An 18,887-nucleotide genomic window follows, 5' to 3' on the forward strand; every position below is an offset into this window, starting at 1 on the left:
GATCCGGTTTGCAATGCGCAAAATGCTAAAGAACAACATGGAATTTTTGGATTCTTTGCATTCATTTATTTTTGGATTCTTGGTTTTAAACTTGGCAGTGGCTATTTGACCGGCTCCGGTCTTTGAATCTGAAACACTATTTGACCGGTCATGACGTCACTTCATAAGCACTTTTTTCTTTTTCTCTTTCAAAGCAAAAGACGATAAGCGCCTTAAGTTTTAAATTCAACACGTTTTTTTCAACTGAATCCGTGGCGCATACGTAACGTCTCGGGGTGCCATTCTAGAGGGAATGAGTTCGATTCTATTCGGAAGCGTTTTTTTTTTTTTAACTAAATTTTTAAAAGTGGAAAGTTGTCTTGAAGGGTTGGTTGAGATGATGATTTGAAACTTGACTGATTGTTGTGCGACAATGAGACTGGATTTAATTTTTATCTTCGGACTTCAGCGAAACGTAATCTTACAGCCTATTAGAAGGTGTGATTTTTTCAGAGAATTTGTGCTAAGAAATGAAAGGAATTTGTTAAAAATAAAAACTAGAAAAAACTTTTTTAATTCGTTTTGAAGCTTTTTTATTCACTTGTTGATTCATTCATATCAGTTTGTATCCTTTTGTAGTTAAAAAAAAAGAAAAAAAAAAGAACGCTTCCGGATAGTATCGAACTCATTCCCTCTGAGATGGCAGCCCGAGACGTTACGTGTGCGCCACGGACTCAGTTGAAGAAAATGTGTTGAATTTAAAACTTAACGCGCTTATCGTCTTTTGCTTTGAAAGAAAAAAGTGCTTATGTAGTGACGTCATGACCGGTCAAATAGTGTTTCAGATTCAAAGACCGGAGCCGGTCAAATAGCCACTGCCTTTAAACTTTTATACATCAAATAAGTTTTGATGTGAGTGTATATTTTATATTGTTATTGTAAAATTGAATTTTAAACATTCTTGAGTTGCTACAAACAGTGTTTTATTTTAATAATTCTTCTGTAGTCATAGTAATATGTTGACCCTACTGATGTATTATATACCGGTAGCAGTTTAGCACTGAAAAGAGTTTCCAATTTTGTAGTTATAGATATCCTTGGCCAAACTTTATTTCAATATTTATTTTAGATGTTTTGATTACATGCCGTTTTTTCCTTTGTATGGATTTTGAGTTGACGACGCATGCATCCGCGAAAATGTACTTATGAGTGCATGACGTCATGCTTGAATGACATGATTGATTAAATCTTTATCATCAGACTGGGAAAGATTTTTCAAAGCTTAATCCTGGCAGTTTAGCATACGTGTAGTTCTAGGCTTTGATTGCAGGACCGGTCATCGAGATTGACAGAGACAGAGTGAAGCTTCCGATTGCTAAAGTGTTGCTGCCGAGAGTTATTCCATCCATTAGATGCCGCTGAATGGAGATCAGTCCTTTACATACGTTGCTCAAGCGCACACCCCGGGAGTCGATCCAGCACTGCTTAATCTTGAAGCTTCTTCGTTTTAGATATCATGCGCTAACCAACTGAGCTATCGGTGCGGACATAAGATATGGTAACGTAGTTTTTGAGGCTATGGTTATCATAAATAGTAACAGCCTCTGCCTTAAGAATAACAAAGGTTTTATTTTTAGACGCCATTACTAAGCCTATCTGGTGTTCTTAAAGTATAGCTACCACAGTATCACAGGCTGTTTATTGGATAATGAACAATAGTCCTGCAAAGAATTTGTTTTGGAAACATGATTCTGCTGTGGTTCCTGGAAGGTCAGTTCGAACCTTATAGTACCTATGTAGATGAAGTTTATCTTTAATACAGTATATACTTAGTGTAAAGATAAATAATATGGGAAGAATCGGTATTACGTTAGACCAGGCAATGCAGGCATGTATCCCACAGCCTTTCTTGCTGGCAGCGAATACAAAATATTAAATTTGGTTGCAGGTCGCGACATTTTTCAAAACTAATCTGAGATCACTATGATATAAAGGCATAGACATCGATTAGGAGTATTTGACATCCCCTGCTCATGTACAATCCTGGTAGAACAACCGTATTATATGCTGAAGTGATCACTGATTACCACTTGGGGAGAAAGTAGGATATAGCTAATCAAGTTCTGTTATTTAAACCACAATACAAGAGGGAAAGCACAGCAAGCATATTTATTTGTGCATTATTTCAGAAAAAGTATTTGTATGTTTTTTGATCTTTTCAGTCAGTGTCACTTTTTTATCTGCCAGAAATGTAACTCGCCAGTCATCACAAAACACTTCTCACCATAAGTTGACCTTCAAAGAGTTTGAAAATCACACTGATGATGCATGGGATGCTGCAGATGATGATTTGTTACGAACTGCTCTTGCCAAAATAGACATGGACTGTAGCTCACATCAGGTGAAAGTATTATTATTAATACATAATATTTTGTGTCAAGTATTTTCCAGTGTCATACATAATTTTCAAATCAGTAGAATCTTCCTTACTCGACATCTAAAAGGGAATGAAAAAAAACGATATGAGTTGCAATTCTTTAGTCAGAACATTCGGCTTCCGGCCAAGGATCATCTCAAGCTATTCAAACAATTTATTAAAACATTTTGTTGTTGTATAATCTGGTTTGGCAAACTGTATTCATTCATTTTATCAGATACAATTAATTTCTCCAATACTTAGCAATATACCTTTTTTTTACAATTTAACTTGGTGTCAAACTCATGACCAAAAGGTGAGTTTGATACCTGCTCACTGGACATGTGAGTCACTGTATCACCTACATTCTAAGGGATGTTGGACCGTATAATCATCAAAATAAAAGGGTAGAAAGTTTCCTTTAATCTGATTGTATATACGTTTTTTACACAGCTACTTCAACTTAAAATCCATAGTAGCTGATTGTTTTGTTGCTGTCATGTGTTTTAATATTTTTCATTGGTTGCCAATAGGGATGCACAATACAGAATACCTGGCTATTCTAGAATATTCTAGAATACTTAATTTCGAATCCAGCATTTCGAATCTATTCTGAAATTACGCGGCAATTTTTTCCAAATGATATCGAACAAAAAGCAAAAATATTTGTAGGTACATTATTGTGAATTGTAGTAGTATCACATGTCAATCAGAGTACAACATATGATAAATCAAGCATCATACGATGAGGGTTGCCAGATTTTTTTGTCAAAATAGTGAACATTTTGAAAGCGAGCGACCGCACCCTCTAACTACTACAAAAACTTGGTCATCATACTGCTTAGGCCTATAGTACAATAAACATGCCACAGTCATAGTAAAAAGATTGCAGTACACACAATATAAACCTACTGATGCTAAAATGGCAAGAAAAGTTTGCAAATACAACTCTGATAAACAATCCATTCATACTAACTAATCCCAACTGGATACAAGTGTTGCTGCTCTATTGAATCGAATGACATAGTAATATAGCTCATCAGATTTCTTAAATCATAAATCTAATATTAATCATAAATCGTGCTGGCCAAGCCTGCCTTTGGCGAAATTACACTGGGGTAGCATATTAAGGGTTTTTCCCCAAAGCACCAGACTCATGTGCTTTTAGTCTCTAAGCAGCAAAAGTGTATGAAATATGTGGTGAATCCAAAATAAATTTGGCTAAAATATATTGACAGAATTGTTAAAAATAGCAGAATAATGAACATGTTCGCTATCACTATTAGCAAAATAGTTTACAGTGCACATTTTCTTTTTCACGAATCTCAAGCGCGTGGTGAGTGAGTCAATGCACGCGGTGGCCGCACACACAAATTATTCACTCGTACGGGAACGCAATGCATGTCTGCAATTCTGATAACTGTGTGAACCCTATAAAGGAAGAAAAAAGGCGCTTGGAACAAACACTCCATGAAGAAAAAAGTCGGCGCGCAAGACGGAAAATATCAACTTTATGTTTGTTTAACGTTGCACACTGTTCAAGTGTTCATTTAACAGATTTATTTTCGAATCCTGATATCCAAAAAAAAACTGCAAATGCGATTCGAATACATTGAGATTCGAATCTCTAAGATTCGATATTCTGTATTGTGCATCCCTTGTTGCCAAGGATGACTCCACAAGATGTGGAAAATATTTTTTCCTACAAACAAGTGTTTGGAAATTGTGTATGTATTGTATATTGTAAATTGATAATCATTTTGCGGTTTTGTAGGTCCATGCTACTGCCCAAGCTGTAATTGATCATCATTCTAGAACACAACTCATGCCACAAAAGAATAATGTTGAATTGTCTACCACCAATGCCAGTGACACACTACCTGCAAATTCAAGAACTGTTTCAGCGATAACAAACCCTTCATCCATACCAGCACCAAAACTGACAAAATCTTTAGCAAAACGATTTCCTGGGAGTGCATTCAGAACCTCCAACGAAAGTAACCCTGAAGACAATAATGTTTCACCAGACACCGAAAAGACCAAAAAACATGTCAGCGCTTCAAAAACACCCAATAAAAATGGTCATTTTGAAAGTAGGAAAGAGTGTGTAAAAAAACAATCAAGCAGAGATGGAAATGCTGAACAAGAGTCAGAAACTAGATCAGAAATAACTCCTCAACAACCTGGTATTGTATTTCTGCAGCTATGCATATATATAGGCTTAACTCGGGAAGTGATAACAGTAAAAGATTGTAAAGAATGGAATTTATTGGAATCCGACCTTTGTGACTGTGAGAAAGTGCAATCTGCTATGCGTGCAGCTGCCCAGTCATTTGGAGTGCGGCCTACGAGTGTAGAAATGCCCTGCAAAATCTGCACATTGAAAAACAAAACCCGATGATGATGATGATGATTTCAGTAGTGTGTTTTAGAAGCATATTTTTACGTAATATATATATATATGTTTAAATACAAGTTTGTTTAATACATTAACTTCATTAGGTAATACTGTGAGTGTTATATGTTTTGATTTGCTTGTCATTCCCCCCAGAGAAACCTTATCACAGCACCATTTCAGGGTCAAAAAAATTCAATGACGGATATATCGAAAACAACCGGTTTCGGATTATCATCAATTTTGTCATTTTAGTTAAATCTATAGCGATATTCTGTGAAGCTGGTTGATTTATCACAGTTGGCTTAGTCTCATGGTTTCATTGCAGCTACTATATCTGCTTGGATACATCTTAGTGAATACTGAATGCTTATTGCAAATCATCTATTGTTTGCAAATAATTTTTTCTGATGTTTTTAGGTGCAAATAAAGCAGGATCTGCCCCTAGATCACAGACTATGAGGATGCCAATGCAATCTTCTAATTACCACAAAGAAAACTACCGGATAGAAAAGTTTAATCAGTTAATAAATTCTAATTCTACAGATTTAGGTAAGACTTGAAAGCACTATTTTCTGAAAGTATATCCGCTTGTTTTTTTCTTATTTCTATGACATGATCAATTTGATCATTGCCATGTGGCCTTTCAATTGGATGATAGGCTGATTAATACCTGACCACAACTAAACCAACACAAATAAATGAAAGAAAGTTTGTAGCTTTGCTTCAACAATGAAGCACCATCAATTCCATCATCTTGATGTTTTTTGCACTCCCTGCGGTAACGAATGGTAAAGCTGATTTAGAGCTAAGGGTTAACAGCTCTCTTTAATAACACCTTGCCCCAATCAATTATAGGTCACATCAGGTGCCAGAACCCAGCAAGGCATCATGGGTGACTTCAAATTGTTTTTCTACTGGGATGGTCTCTTTTGAGTCATGTTTTGTTGGGTTCAGTGGGGCTCTGAGTTAGCAATGAACCTAAAAAAAACGTCATAGCAAATCAACCATCACTGCAGTGACCTCAAACCTGCTCAAGTTGAGGACCTAGCGCTGAAACACTACAATGGTTGCAATCGAAAGTGTGACATAACATAAGTTGAACGCAAACTACGAGCTGTGATCCTTGGTGTAGTCAATCATCCTAGACACAAAAGTTTTTCATAATGTACACAGGAAAAATGCCGCTTTATTATAATTCACAGAAAAGTTGAAGCAGCTAAGTTGGCCTGGGATTCCATCACCAGTGCGTGCGATGACGTGGCAGCTCCTCTCAGTAAGTTGATTTTTAAAGTTGTTGAAAGCGACTGGCTGGTTTTCTAAACCAGTGCTTTTCAACCTTGTTTGAGTGGCCTGTTTGGATGTTTACAAAGTTGATATTCGGGCAGAAATTGCAGAAGACAAACGCAAAACTCTTGTGATTTTGATTTTCGACATAGAACATTAGTCATGAACTAATAAGTTTCTTGCGGAACACATGATGAACTTTCGCGGAACACCAGTGCTCCTCAGACAGACCGGTTGAAAATCTCTGTTTCAAATTATGTATTTTCCGACTTGAGTACTGGCATGTGTAATATTTCTTATTTATATGTGCAAAATCTATTAACGACCCTCGAGTGGAGCTCAAGAATATACAAAGTTTTTTTTTTTCTTAAGCTTGAAGGTTTATGTTGGATATCCAACCACGGCCCATAACTTTCTGATGTATTTTTTCAACCCCAAAACGAGATTTCAATGTCGGTTTCTATTTATCTGTTACAATGAAATCTGCGCAATTAGACTGTCACTAATAATGACTTTAGACATGAAGTTGGTTCACTGTTTGCTTAGGTTAATAATTTTCTATTTCACCTTCTTGCAGGGCTATTTACCTGCAAACAAGGATAGAAGGGAGCCTGTGTTGTCAAGGAAAAGAAATGAATACTTCAACTTCGTCAATCAGTATTATGAAGCTCGAGATCAGCCCATGTATCAACCTACCTTCCACCAAGTAAGTACCCAAACCAACTCAAAGGTGTTTTATTTAGTGATATGACTGTTTGATGTGATACTACTACTGTAGTCTACTTGTTTCATTTACTGCTTAGTAGTTGTACTTACTTATTACTTATTAGTATTTACTTATTAGTTGTACATTTGTACAATCACATCGACGTTGAAGCTACAATTGGGTTAACATTGTGTGAGTTTTTTTTGCCACAATTTTGAACATGCGAAGTGCTATGTTTAGATAATAAATATCTTCAAAAATTGTGCAAAATTATAGGTTTAAAAAATGATTGATACATCTCGTTAATGAGAGCTTTGGGCAACCGAAACAAACGTTGGTATACGTTTGCCAACGTTGCAAAGGCCACTGAAACAAATGAACTTCATCTTTGGTAATGATTCTTTCACCATGCGGTGTCCAAGTTTGTTATTATTTACCATTCACAGAAAGAAGTTGTCGATAATAATCACCTCGTATGCTCATATGACATTGGTCAAGCTCTATAACTGTAATTTACATAGAAAGTTGTAGGTTTAGAGAGACCATTTGAGTTAGTTTCATATTTTAACGTTACATCAAACTGATATAACGTTACATCAAACTGATATAACGTTAGTTTCATTGCAGATTCACATCGACATTCCAAGAACCAACCCACTGATTCCATTGTTCCAACAGCCCACAGTCCAGAACGTGAGTCAGCCTTTACAATTTCTCAACAACTTGTTGCAAGTTTAATAAGACATGTAGCCAATCCTGCTTCTTCAAGAAAGCCCTCCCAAAAACGCTCCCCCTTTGTTTGTCGTATCGTTTACTTCTCCACTAATGTTTCAAATCGTGAACAAGATTATTCTGAGCTAACACATTGCCATAGACAATCAGCTTTTGTTAACTATTATGATACCAATGGATTCTTTTTTATTTCATGCACAATAACTAGAACGGAAGTTCGATCTAACGTGCTCGGTTGTGAAATAAACGTAAGTTTAATACGAAGAAAATCATATGACGAAAAATATAACTTTTTTGAAATGACGATTGAACATGACACTATTTGGTCTATACCTGGTTCTGTGCATCACAAAGAATAAAAATTAGTGGGAAAAAGTTTGTCCTGTTTTGTGTTGGAAAAACAAATCACCCAAGTTTTTTGTTTGATGACTACCCAAAATCGTTGAATATTTTTCACGCCTATTGCCACAACAAATAAAACTTTGCGAAACAGATATGCAACACAACAGACAGCTGTGTTTTTTTTAAGGTGTTTTGGGGGACCGAAACGGTCCCCCAAATTTCTCCAGCGGTTTCCCAAAATTTGGACTTGCAACTACAGTAGAAAAGTAATGGCTGTTTCTCGCTATGTCTTGTCGATACTACGAATATAGCCTATGATCAATAGTTCACGTCCGGAAAAAAGAATAAGTGGAGGTACAGCTAACAGCTGAATCAAAGAGTTATTCACAAAAGAAGTGCACCTTCGATACTCGGCAATGTTTATTTCTAATTTATGGCGCATAATGATCAGTTTTTACGTGTGGAAACATAACAAGCAGAAGCCAACAAGCACACTTTGTTTGATTGTGCACTGTGCAGCAAACTTGTTTGGCGGCCGTGTTGGGCAGGCTGTTTGGTCGCTGTCACAATGATGTAAGCTGTGCCTTGTCGAATAATTCATTTTATGTTGCGTTGATTGTATGTAGTTTAAATGCCAGTAGCCTAATAAATAATTCGTTTAAGCAAATATGGCTATTTTTTGATATTTAAATGAAACACTTGCGGTCTCTTAAAACTACATAGCGGTCACCCAAACCAAACCTTAAAAAAAAAAACCTGAACACAATCAGACAGCTGCAAGCAATAAAGCGACTTGTGCTCATGAAGTCAGCTACTCCCAATTATTTATGGCCAATTGTTGTAATGATTTAAACCAGTGATTCCCATCCGCGGCCCATCGGGCTGCATGCGGCCCTCATTGATGCATCAAAAAATATTATTTGTGCTAGAAAACTTACCCCAGACTTTAACATTTGCGAGCAATTTGTTTTGGGATTACTCCTCGTTTTGGGAAACGTATTAAAAGTCAATTGTTGCAGCCCTGAACAAAATTTAAGTTTCAAATTTGGCCTCCGTGCTCAAAAAGGTTGGGAACCACTGATTTAAATTGTTAAACTTCCGGCAGTTGTCTACATAAAATTAATTATTCTTTCACTGTTGAATAATTAGATCTTCGAGCGATTGTTGTTTGTGTGGGCGATACGTCATCCAGCAAGCGGCTACGTCCAGGGTATCAACGATCTTGTTACGCCATTTTTTGTTGTCTTCTTAACTGCCCAGATAGGTAAGATGTCTAGAACAGAGCCAAGTATAATCTGAAACCTTTTTCCTTCGTTTGAAGAGAAAATCGTTTAATCGAGTTGTGTAATAAGTTGGTAATTGGTATTTGTGGGTCAATGCAGTTTCTTTTGCACAAAAGCGATACCAGTCAGCCTCTTTTTCAATTAACAATTCTTGCCCTTCAGCGTTGTAATTCGTTATCAAATCACACATCTTACGTCATTTTCCCAGGTGAAGACAGCGATGTTGAAACATACGATGTCTCAACGTTGCCTGAGCTTCTTTTAAAGGACATGGAAGCTGATACCTTCTGGTGCACAAGCAACTTACTGGATGGGATACAGGACAACTACACCTTTGCACAACCGGGAGTACAAACCAAAGTGAACAAGCTCAAGGAATTGATGAAACGAGTTGATGGTAAAAAAACATAAACCAACATTGAAGGGTCTTATTTAGTTGTCTCCCCTGAACCAGGCATCGATTACCGGCCCTCACAAATATGTGGTCGTTTTTTTCGTTTATACGAACTACGGAAGTAGTCCTCTCCACACTTCACGGTCGTCCGTTGGGTTAACAAAGTCCATGTTTAAGGCTAAAAGGTCACGCTTAACAAGTTTTCTCAAGAAAGTTTTGGTCTACCTTGACCCCGCTGTGCTGCAATGTTGACACAGTATCTGACCTGAGAGATCCAGCTAGTGCTACGCTTAACGTGCCCAAGCCATCTCATTCTGCTTAATCGAAGGACTTTACCAACGTCTCTTATTATTAGCTTGGATAAAAGAGTTTCATAGTGGATGTTGTCTTCAGGCTTGACCAGGCATGTTTTTTAGGAATGGCCCGTTTCGGCGAGTCCGCTCCGGGGAGTTCCTTATACGGAGACAGCCTTTTTCGGAGAGTTTCCTATTCGGAGATTTTTTGAAAATCCAACGACACCTTCTGTTTATTTAGAGAATTTTGTATTTTATTCCACATTATCGTTTTTTTTGCATTCCGACAAAGAAAAATAAATTGAATTGAAATTTAGCGAAAAATAAAAAGCAAATTAAATTTATTTTTGAACTATTAAATTAAATGTTTGCTCACATAAAATTGACATGTATCCTGCGTCGCCGTCTGTAACCTCTGAAAAAAAAAAAAGTAACCTCTATTGTTAATCATGAAACGCTGTTGGAGCAAATCGGTGTTGCAATTGATCGGCGAAATGACCATTGCATTTAAAAGCCCGCCGCGCCAGTCAGCAAAACGTTTTTTTTTTACATTGAATCAACCTGTTCATACGTGAAATCAATGTAAAGAAAAACGATAGGCCAAATCAGTGATTCAACGTATTGAGACATTGAATCAATGTAAATACAAACTGTTAGGCTAATTGGGTTCTTTAAACAAATCGAATGGCTTTTGTAAATGTTTCTCAGTTACAACTTATACCTGGTCAGCAAAAGTTCCCTTTTGTACACGCTTCCAACGTCTGGCGACGTTAAAACGATGTAAAAATGACAATTTTGCTGGCCGGGAGCTAGGCTACCGTACCGAAGTTGAACTTGACCAATTAGGAGGTTGCAAACATATTTCCTTTTGATGAAACCTATAGGCTACCACGTTTGGTTTGCCTTTACATTGCATTCAAAAGTTTTGTTGACATCAAAAATTCTTTGACTGTTTTGAGTTACAGCATCTTTATGTGAAAAAGGTTGTTTTGATGTAAAACGAATATTTTGAACAGTCTGTTCAAACTACTAACTTACAGGTTGAAGGCACTCAAAAGTAAACACTGGATGAGATATATTTGAAATATCATATAAAATCAACAAATAGCTTATTTAAAAAATAAATGACATGACGAATGACATAAACATGACGCAAAGAAGGTGGAATAAAATATGCAAAAGAAACGATATTGTGGAATAAAATACAAAATTCTCTAAATAAACAGAAGGTGTCGTTGGATTTGGAATTTTGTGATAGTTAAGGATTCCAATATATTCTAAGTTTACATACAGACGGTGACGTAGGATACATGTCAATTTTATGTGAGCAAACATTTTAATTTAATAGTTCAAACATTTTTCGCGAAATTTCAATTCAATTTATTTTTCTTTGTCGGAATGCAAAAGAAACGTTATTGTGGAATAAAATACAAAATTCTGTAAATAAACAGAAGGCGTCGTTGGATTTTCAAAAAATCTCCGAATAGGGAACTCTCCGAATCGGACTCGCCGAATAGTAGCAGACCCGGTGTTTTGGTCAACGCAGTTCATATTTTTTACGATTGGGCTAATTCAGCATTTATCTATTAACTCGGCAATTGCCGACGCCAAATTAGAAGGCTGGGTGTCTTCCAGGACGTTTCGTCAACGTTACGCAATTACAGCCAAATTAAATAATGCGCAGAATTTTGCACGACAGTCGCGACAGACTGACATGCGGGTCCACAAATAGTGCATTATAATCGTTTATGCTGAAAATCGGCAATTTTTAGAAATAGCTTTCAGAATTAGCTAGAAATTCTCGCCCCCCCTGGAATAGGCTTACTTCAGTAAAAAATCGACGCCAATGCCTCGGCCTGGCATGAAGCCGAACTGCGTTTCATCGATCTGCACTTGTTTCCCAATCAGTTGTTTTGTCACTCAAGTATTTTCATGGTCTGATCGAGCAACTTCAAACCTCTATAATTTCCCCAGAGCATCCCTTCTTCTTATGTAGATAGATAGACAAAACCAAACAACCACACGGCATTTAAAATAATACATTTAAACTAAACATAAGCTATAAACTACGACTACCCTCTTTTGTAGATGTTGACATAGTTTTCTGCCCAATCTGCTGGTATGCGGCTCTCACTGACAATAGCTTCTACAAGATCTCGTATAAGAGCTACTCCAGCTTTGCCGGTAGGCTTCTGCATCTCTCTCACTAGACTTATTCCTGAAGGTCCATGAGCTTTTCCCATGCACATCTTTGCCCACTCAGCGTTTGTGTCTGGGTCATTAAGTTTCCAGAGTTTTATAAGGACTTGAACTGTCGCTAGTGCTTGTAAGGATCTTGTTTTGTCATGTCACACAATTAGTTTGTGCTGAGATGCGCATTATCCACTTAGGACAACTTTTACGTTTGTGACATGCTTTCTGAACCTGCGCAGATATAGAATGTAGTCGATTGGCATCAAATCAAAACTTCTCTAGATTAGTAACTTTAGTAAGTAACCAGATGTTTGTGATCTTTCTTGAATATGGAGTTCCCTATCACCAGGTCGTTTGTTACAGCAAATTCAAGTACTCTTTCACCTTGAGCATCGCGTTGACCAATGGCGTGAGCCCACCGTGAACTTCATCGTATTCGCATTGATTGCTTCGTATGTGGCCGATAAACACTGACGACAACGAACACAACTTTGCGTTTCTCTGCAGTCGAGTGTCGCAAGAATTGACAGCGATAGACACGTGTTTCGCCCATGAGGCTGGGCTCAACAATTAAACGCACTAAGAGTATCCTGTCGGAAATGCGTCACTTCGAATACCTTCTCCCACCAACCTTCAACCAGCATGATACATACCCCTCATTTCCTGACCAGATGAACTTTGCATGGGAGTTTTTCCCAGTAATTTTCCTGGTTCCAGCAAGCCTCCATCTGCTTTCTCAAAGGCAGAGTAGGTCTATTCTCCTTCTAGTCATGATCTCCACTACTTCATTTGCCTTGAGTGTTGAGACGTTTCAGCATGTCAGCGGCTCTGCCCACTGCACTTCTAGGGCTCCAATCTGCTCCGAGATCCCTAGCCAGATAGCCTGCCAGTTTCCGTAGTGTACCCGTTTATGAGACTGAGAGCGATAGATGGAAAGCACGTGTAACTGCATCTACACCCAGCAACATCATTAGACACATCACACTAACCTGTGGCAAGGTACCACTTACACTACATATCACTCTCATCTAAATTAAGAAATAAACTATATTAATGTAAAAACAATCAGTCTTGGGCAAAGCAATACATTGACTAGCGGCCTCATCGAACGGAAAAAGTCGCATGACAAGTCCAGAGTAAAATCACTAGTAGCCTTCCCAAGTCCAATGTCCTGATTTGAAATTTGCATTTTTATTGATTGTGGTGCGGTAACTTATGTCACATATTTTCAGCTGAATTGGACGCACACTTAGAAGCAGAAGGACTCGAATACTTACAATTTTCTTTCCGCTGGATGAACAATCTTCTTATGCGCGAAATTCCGCTAAGGTGAGTTGGACGTGAATTACTTTTGTAGCCCCCAATATCGACACGTTTTAAAACTTTACCAATGTTGTTGCTAAAACACACTGATGAAGTCATGCTTGCAGGTGCACGATTCGCTTGTGGGATACCTACTTGGCCGAAAGCGATGGCTTTTCTGACTTTCACCTTTACACATGTGCAGCGTTCTTGAAGCAGTGGCGAGCGCAATTACTTTCAGAAAAAGATTTCCAGGTTTGTGAAACAAATCAAAAATATTCTAGATTAAAGTACGACATAGTAGTTACAAGCAGGTTTTTGTAGCTTTTTCAAATTCGTTCAGTTGATGTATTTTACCTAACTTTGATATATTGCGAGCACTTTTTCAGACATCTGTATAACCGTATGGTTTTACGTGGAGTTCAACCCTGTGGAAGTTTGATCAGTTAAGCTCTCGTCCTCATCATTGAAACCACTTTCAGAATACTGCCGCACAGGAAACCTTCATGTATCTTTATAATAACTGGTGAAATCAGCTGACCGCTATCGTTGCGATTTTTAAACTGTATATCTTTGATCAGGGGCTGATGCTTATGATTCAGAATGTTCCTACTCATCACTGGGGAGAGGAAGAGATCAAGTTGTTACTGGCAGAAGCATTCAGACTCAAATACACATTTGCTGACGCACCCAGCCATTTATCACGCAAAAGGTAGTGACACATAAGCTTAATATGCTTTGTGCATTGGTGGCCGTCCGATCCAGTCAATGTTGATCTTTTTGAGAGAATACGTTGTGAATTAGATTGTAGCATTTGACGTTTTCCCAGCAATGCATGCCCTGGAAAGTGGCCAAGTTGTGTGCCTGATTGCATAGTTAAATATTTTTTATTTATTTATTTGACTGTGACTTTATTGAAGAGCTCACTGTCCAACAAAGTGTTGAAAAAAAAATTCTTGTAGCGAACAACGCCAAACACATTTTTATCACTTGTATTATTGAAAGTATGGTGATGAAATATGTCAACACCAACCTCAGTTTTGGAGTTTTTACTGAATCTCGCAACATTGCAGTTTTCAATTAAAGTACTTAATGTGTAGGCCTTAGGGCGTACACCTTTCGAAGCGTCCTTTATTGTCGTTCTATCAACCGAATGTTTTCAATTCTTGAAATGTATTCTAGTCAATGGTAGTTTTTTTTCTTCTAATATATGTTTGCCGTCTATTTTGTTAAGCATTGTTTTTACTTGCCGTTTTGTTGGTACTTTTGCATAGAATGCTTGCTCTTTAGAGAGTCTATGTTTGGATGTGTACTGCAACTACATTGAGTCTTAAGTCTCAAATTACACGATGGAAAGATCGTAGATTTTGGGTTTACTTCATTGTTTCATCGTAATTGTGCAATATTACAACGGCTTTACTTATACGCGCATCAGAAAGCAAATCGTTTTCGTGTCAAGTTCAATAAATTTACGACGCGAAATCCCTCATGGCTTGTTCAGTATTTTATCAATCACAAAAATTTATAACTTAAAAAAAATTGATTAATTTGCTTTTGCAAAAAATGCTATTTAAGATAGCTTCAAGACATGTTACCATTTTTCTTCACCATTCTCCCACGTTAAGTTTACCATCAATTAAACTATTCCCAATAGCCAAATTTTTGTTTCTATTATGTGGCTACGCAATATGACAGTGTTGTCATTCTCAACCGCAAAAGGGTATATGATATTTGAACAACACCTATTTGTGCGTAGCCATTCCATAACATTCTACTTCTAGTAGACATTCCACAGCAAGCACAACATTGAACTCAGTCTATATTATTCGTCCCCTCCGGTCATTTTGGCGCAAGTTCCAACTCTCTAGCTCTTGCCATATTCATGATAAGGCCAAAATAGCAAAAATCCGCTAGCTGGCACATCAAGATGACGTCATAATACAAAAAAGACGTCATTTTTGAAATCAGTGACGAAACTCCAGTCAGAATTTAACCCGAATCTAATTTTCCTGAAAAGTTGCCTAAAAGTGGGACATCCTAATGTGTAGCCCAGTGGTGTCCAACACGCGGCGTCCTTGAAAATAATACTCGAACTCTTGCCAAAATTCATAGGACAAAACTAAAACTTGTTACAGTCAACTGTAGTTCAATTGTTTATTGGTACCGTAATGCAAAACAAAAGCAGTAATTACGACAAATAACATTTAATTTTGACTTCACAATGTAGATACAGTACTAACGATCTGTTCGCTGCCGGAACACAGTTCCCCAGTCATGCCCCCCTCCCCCTTCGTCATAGCACATGACTAGGGAACTGTGTTCCGAAAGCTAGTGCAAACCGCTACTGTACTAACTTACTGCAGTACAGAGAACTCGCAGCATCAGGCTAAAACAAGTCGTTAATATCTACATTGTGAAGTAAGCAACGATCATGCTGCTAAAAGCAAAACTCAATCTACTGCATTCACTTTTGACCTGTGAACAAAAAACTACTTGTTTTTTTCTTTGCTGTTTCGCTTGGGGGTGAATTGCTCGACTTTTTCATTTGGTAGTCCCGCAGCATATAGGCTATACAGTTCATTTTGGTCAGTCATTCAAATAATGTTAGAAATTTGTCGGAAATACCTCTTCAGTCTACAGTGTAGACTCTACACCCTAGTTTGTTCGTCGTTCTCAGCATTACACACGCACCATTAGGTTTAATATAAGAGAAATTTGAATAGCTTACTTACAAAAATTCCTTCACTGTATCTCACAAACCTTATTCTTTTAGAAAACTTTGAGCTAAAGAAGCCAATTGCATTGTAGTCTTCCCGTTTTGTTGCAGCGCCAAAAAGAGAATGCCGTTGGGGACTTTTACGAGTGTCTATTACAAGAAATGGGCGTAGCTTTTAGCCCGAGTTCACCTCTACACCACGTTGAGGTGTTTCCATAGAGATGGGGACTGATATAAAATCAGCTCCCTAGACACTCCGATTTCGTAGAAAGAAGTAAAATAAGTCACAGACAATTAATAATGCTTCAACGATTGGAAACTCCACTATATCAATCTCGGTTTTGGAGTTTTTACAAAGTGTTCCCGACAATTTTCACCAAATCAAACGTCATATAAAAACCGTTCAAGTCTACTGAATATTACGTCATGGAAATTCCTAAAACATGAGCCAAAATTGCACCAGCGTTAATAAGACTTGTGTCAGACCTGTTTAAATCTGTTTGGACCTGTTTGGGCCTGTTTAAACATGAATGCATTGGTTCACTAGCTCGAACACCTGTTGAATGACTTCATAATTGTTTTTTATTATTGCGTCACAGTACTGCATACGTGAATTTGAGATATTGATATCTATTCTGGTCATTCGTAAAATGATTGCTTGAAAGTTGGCCGCTCATTTAACTGTTGGCTTAGTGCTTGCTAGCTGGACAAAGGTTCCGTCTTTTATCCAAGTAATTTGTATTGTAGTGACAGTTTTTTGGTGTACGGCGTTGCACCAGTCATTTCGATAGCCTCGGGCTAATTTTACTGGAATACACTTTTGAATAGACGTTTCGAAAGTGTGTTTATTTTTGGGTCATTGCATGCAGACGAACGGATTTGGGAATCTTACGTTACAATTTTCCCACGAAGAGATTATGGTTTACCGCTGTGACCATAAAAAATAAAAGACGAAGTTGTTGGTTGGTAGGCTACAAAAGCACAGAAATAATAAAAGAAGATCTTATTGGTTGGTAGTCTAAAGAAGTAAAGAAAAGTAAAGACATTTCTTCTCAGTTTGGTACAGAAGAAAAATAACTTTGACATTTATTGGCAAGAAAGAAGATTAAAGGCAATCCATCTGTGCTTGAAGATTCAAGTGGAAGAATCCAAGCAAGTTTTGTGGACGTTTGGACTTCACATACTCGTACAGCTACGGTATCGTGCATTTAAATTCTTTTTTGTATTTTTACGGTCTTTACAGTTAAGTTTTTTTATAACTACTGTAATTTTGTGTGTTTGTGTAACTTAATTTTTTAATTGTTAAATTTAGCCCTAACATTTAATATGTCTACACTCGGTGGTGACAGGGACTCGACCGCCGTCGACTCGACTGAGTTTAAGCCTGATGATGTTCTTTGCGGTCGGGCAGGCCATTCTGGGGAGGGACCCATTAACGATGAGGCTAAGTCAGTTCGAGAGGCCCGGCATCTTAGACGGGATATTTTGACTCAAATTGGGAAACTTTCTCTGGCCCTAGGTTCTTTGAGTGATAAGCAGGAACTGTTAATTTTTAGATCTAACTTATCTACTTTAGAAGAGGAATTAAGACATTTCCATGCTCTTTTGAGTAAAATTGTTAACTCTGCAATCTTGGCAGAACTTCGTGATAGGGTAGATCCCGAATTTAATTCGTTAAAAAATAACTTCGAACAAAAAGAAAGTGATTTCTCAGATAGGTTAGATGCTGACATACATCCTGAGGATAGCGCCTCAAATGTAAGCACTAGGATGTCTGAGAGCTCGTCACGGATAGTTGCACAAATTAACCTACAGCTAAGACGAGAGGAGCTCCAGATCCAAGCTGAGGCCGAAGCAAGAGCTTCTGAGGCCATCGCGAGAGCTGAGGCCATACGAGCTGAGGCCGCCGCGAGAGCTGAGGCCATCGCGAGAGCTGAGGCCGAAGCGAGAGCTGCTGAGGCCGCCGCGAAAGCTGAAGCTAGAGCTGCTGAGTTCGCACTCAAAGACGCTCAGTTGAGGGCCGAACAACGTAAAGAGGTAGTTTTAGCTGAATATCGTTCTGAGTTGGGCTCCCGGCGTAGCTCTAGGAAGGGCTCTTCTAGGCATTCCAGAAGTGAACATCAATCACAGTTTAATTTACCTAACCTTTTTCACACGCCTGTTCAATCCGTAAGTGGACCTGTACAATCCACATGTTTTCCAGCTGTTTCAGGAGGTCTCGGGGCCGCGGCTAAGGATCTTCCGAAGGCTGTAGAGCCAAGGTCTGCAAATTACAACCGAACTCCTCCCCCAGAGCGTACAGGTCACGGGGCCGCCATTAGCAGTAATGCTTTGCCCCCTTCAAAGTTTTCTGCGCCGCTAGTTGCTGATCGCCCAGCTACACGTAATTTGGGTGGTTGTGAGAGGCGTATCGTGTCTCCTGATTTTAACGTGTTTGAGGATCGTGATCGGGCTGTGCATGTGACTGAGCCCACTCAGCCCCTTAAGGGATATAGCTTGTCTTCTCCCGCTAAATCGAGTTCTCAACAACAGGATTGCTTTTTTGAATACCAAAATAGTAGGACGTTCTTCGATAAGGCGGCCTTGATTGGTTACGATGGTAATAATATGCCATTTGTCTTCTTTAAAAATCGTGTTATGGCCTTGATGGCAGCTTCGCCCTTTAAGGGAACTCGTTTGACTTTGTTGCAAGCAGCTTGTGTTAGAACAGCTGCACAAACGATTGCTAATTTGGTTTCTGACACTCCTGGCTTGTCAGAGGAAGACAGGATAGAAATGTCGTTAGCTCGCTTGTCCCAACGTTTTGGGGTTCGTGGAGGTCTTTTCGCAGAACCAGAAATTAGAAAGTA

The 18,887-nt window shown here is 38.3% G+C and overlaps 1 protein-coding gene across 1 annotated transcript; it reads left to right on the forward strand.

Moving 5' to 3' along the window:
* Positions 1-1,617: 1,617 nt before the first annotated feature.
* LOC145771585 (TBC1 domain family member 22B-like) lies at positions 1,618-14,811 on the forward strand. Its single transcript, XM_082583289.1, has 12 exons — positions 1,618-1,749; positions 2,227-2,380; positions 4,170-4,581; positions 5,211-5,342; positions 5,996-6,066; positions 6,655-6,783; positions 7,411-7,476; positions 9,007-9,121; positions 9,349-9,537; positions 13,253-13,349; positions 13,451-13,577; positions 13,904-14,811. The coding sequence occupies exons 1-12, from the start codon at positions 1,688-1,690 to the stop codon at positions 14,036-14,038; spliced, it is 1,689 nt and encodes a 562-aa protein (XP_082439415.1). The 5' UTR covers positions 1,618-1,687; the 3' UTR covers positions 14,039-14,811.
* The last annotated feature ends 4,076 nt before the right edge of the window (positions 14,812-18,887 follow it).

This window comes from Aplidium turbinatum, chromosome 6 (assembly GCF_918807975.1).
Source record: "Aplidium turbinatum chromosome 6, kaAplTurb1.1, whole genome shotgun sequence".
Taxonomy (NCBI): domain Eukaryota; kingdom Metazoa; phylum Chordata; class Ascidiacea; order Aplousobranchia; family Polyclinidae; genus Aplidium; species Aplidium turbinatum.

Coding starts and splice junctions, on each gene's coding strand:
- LOC145771585 (XM_082583289.1), top strand. CDS start 1,688: ATGAACAATAGTCCTGCAAAGAATTTGTTTTGGAAACATGATTCTGCT. Junction 1,750..2,226: donor TCTGCTGTGGTTCCTGGAAG/GTCAGTTCGAAC, acceptor TTTATCTGCCAG/AAATGTAACTCGCCAGTCAT. Junction 9,122..9,348: donor CTTCTTAACTGCCCAGATAG/GTAAGATGTCTA, acceptor TCATTTTCCCAG/GTGAAGACAGCGATGTTGAA.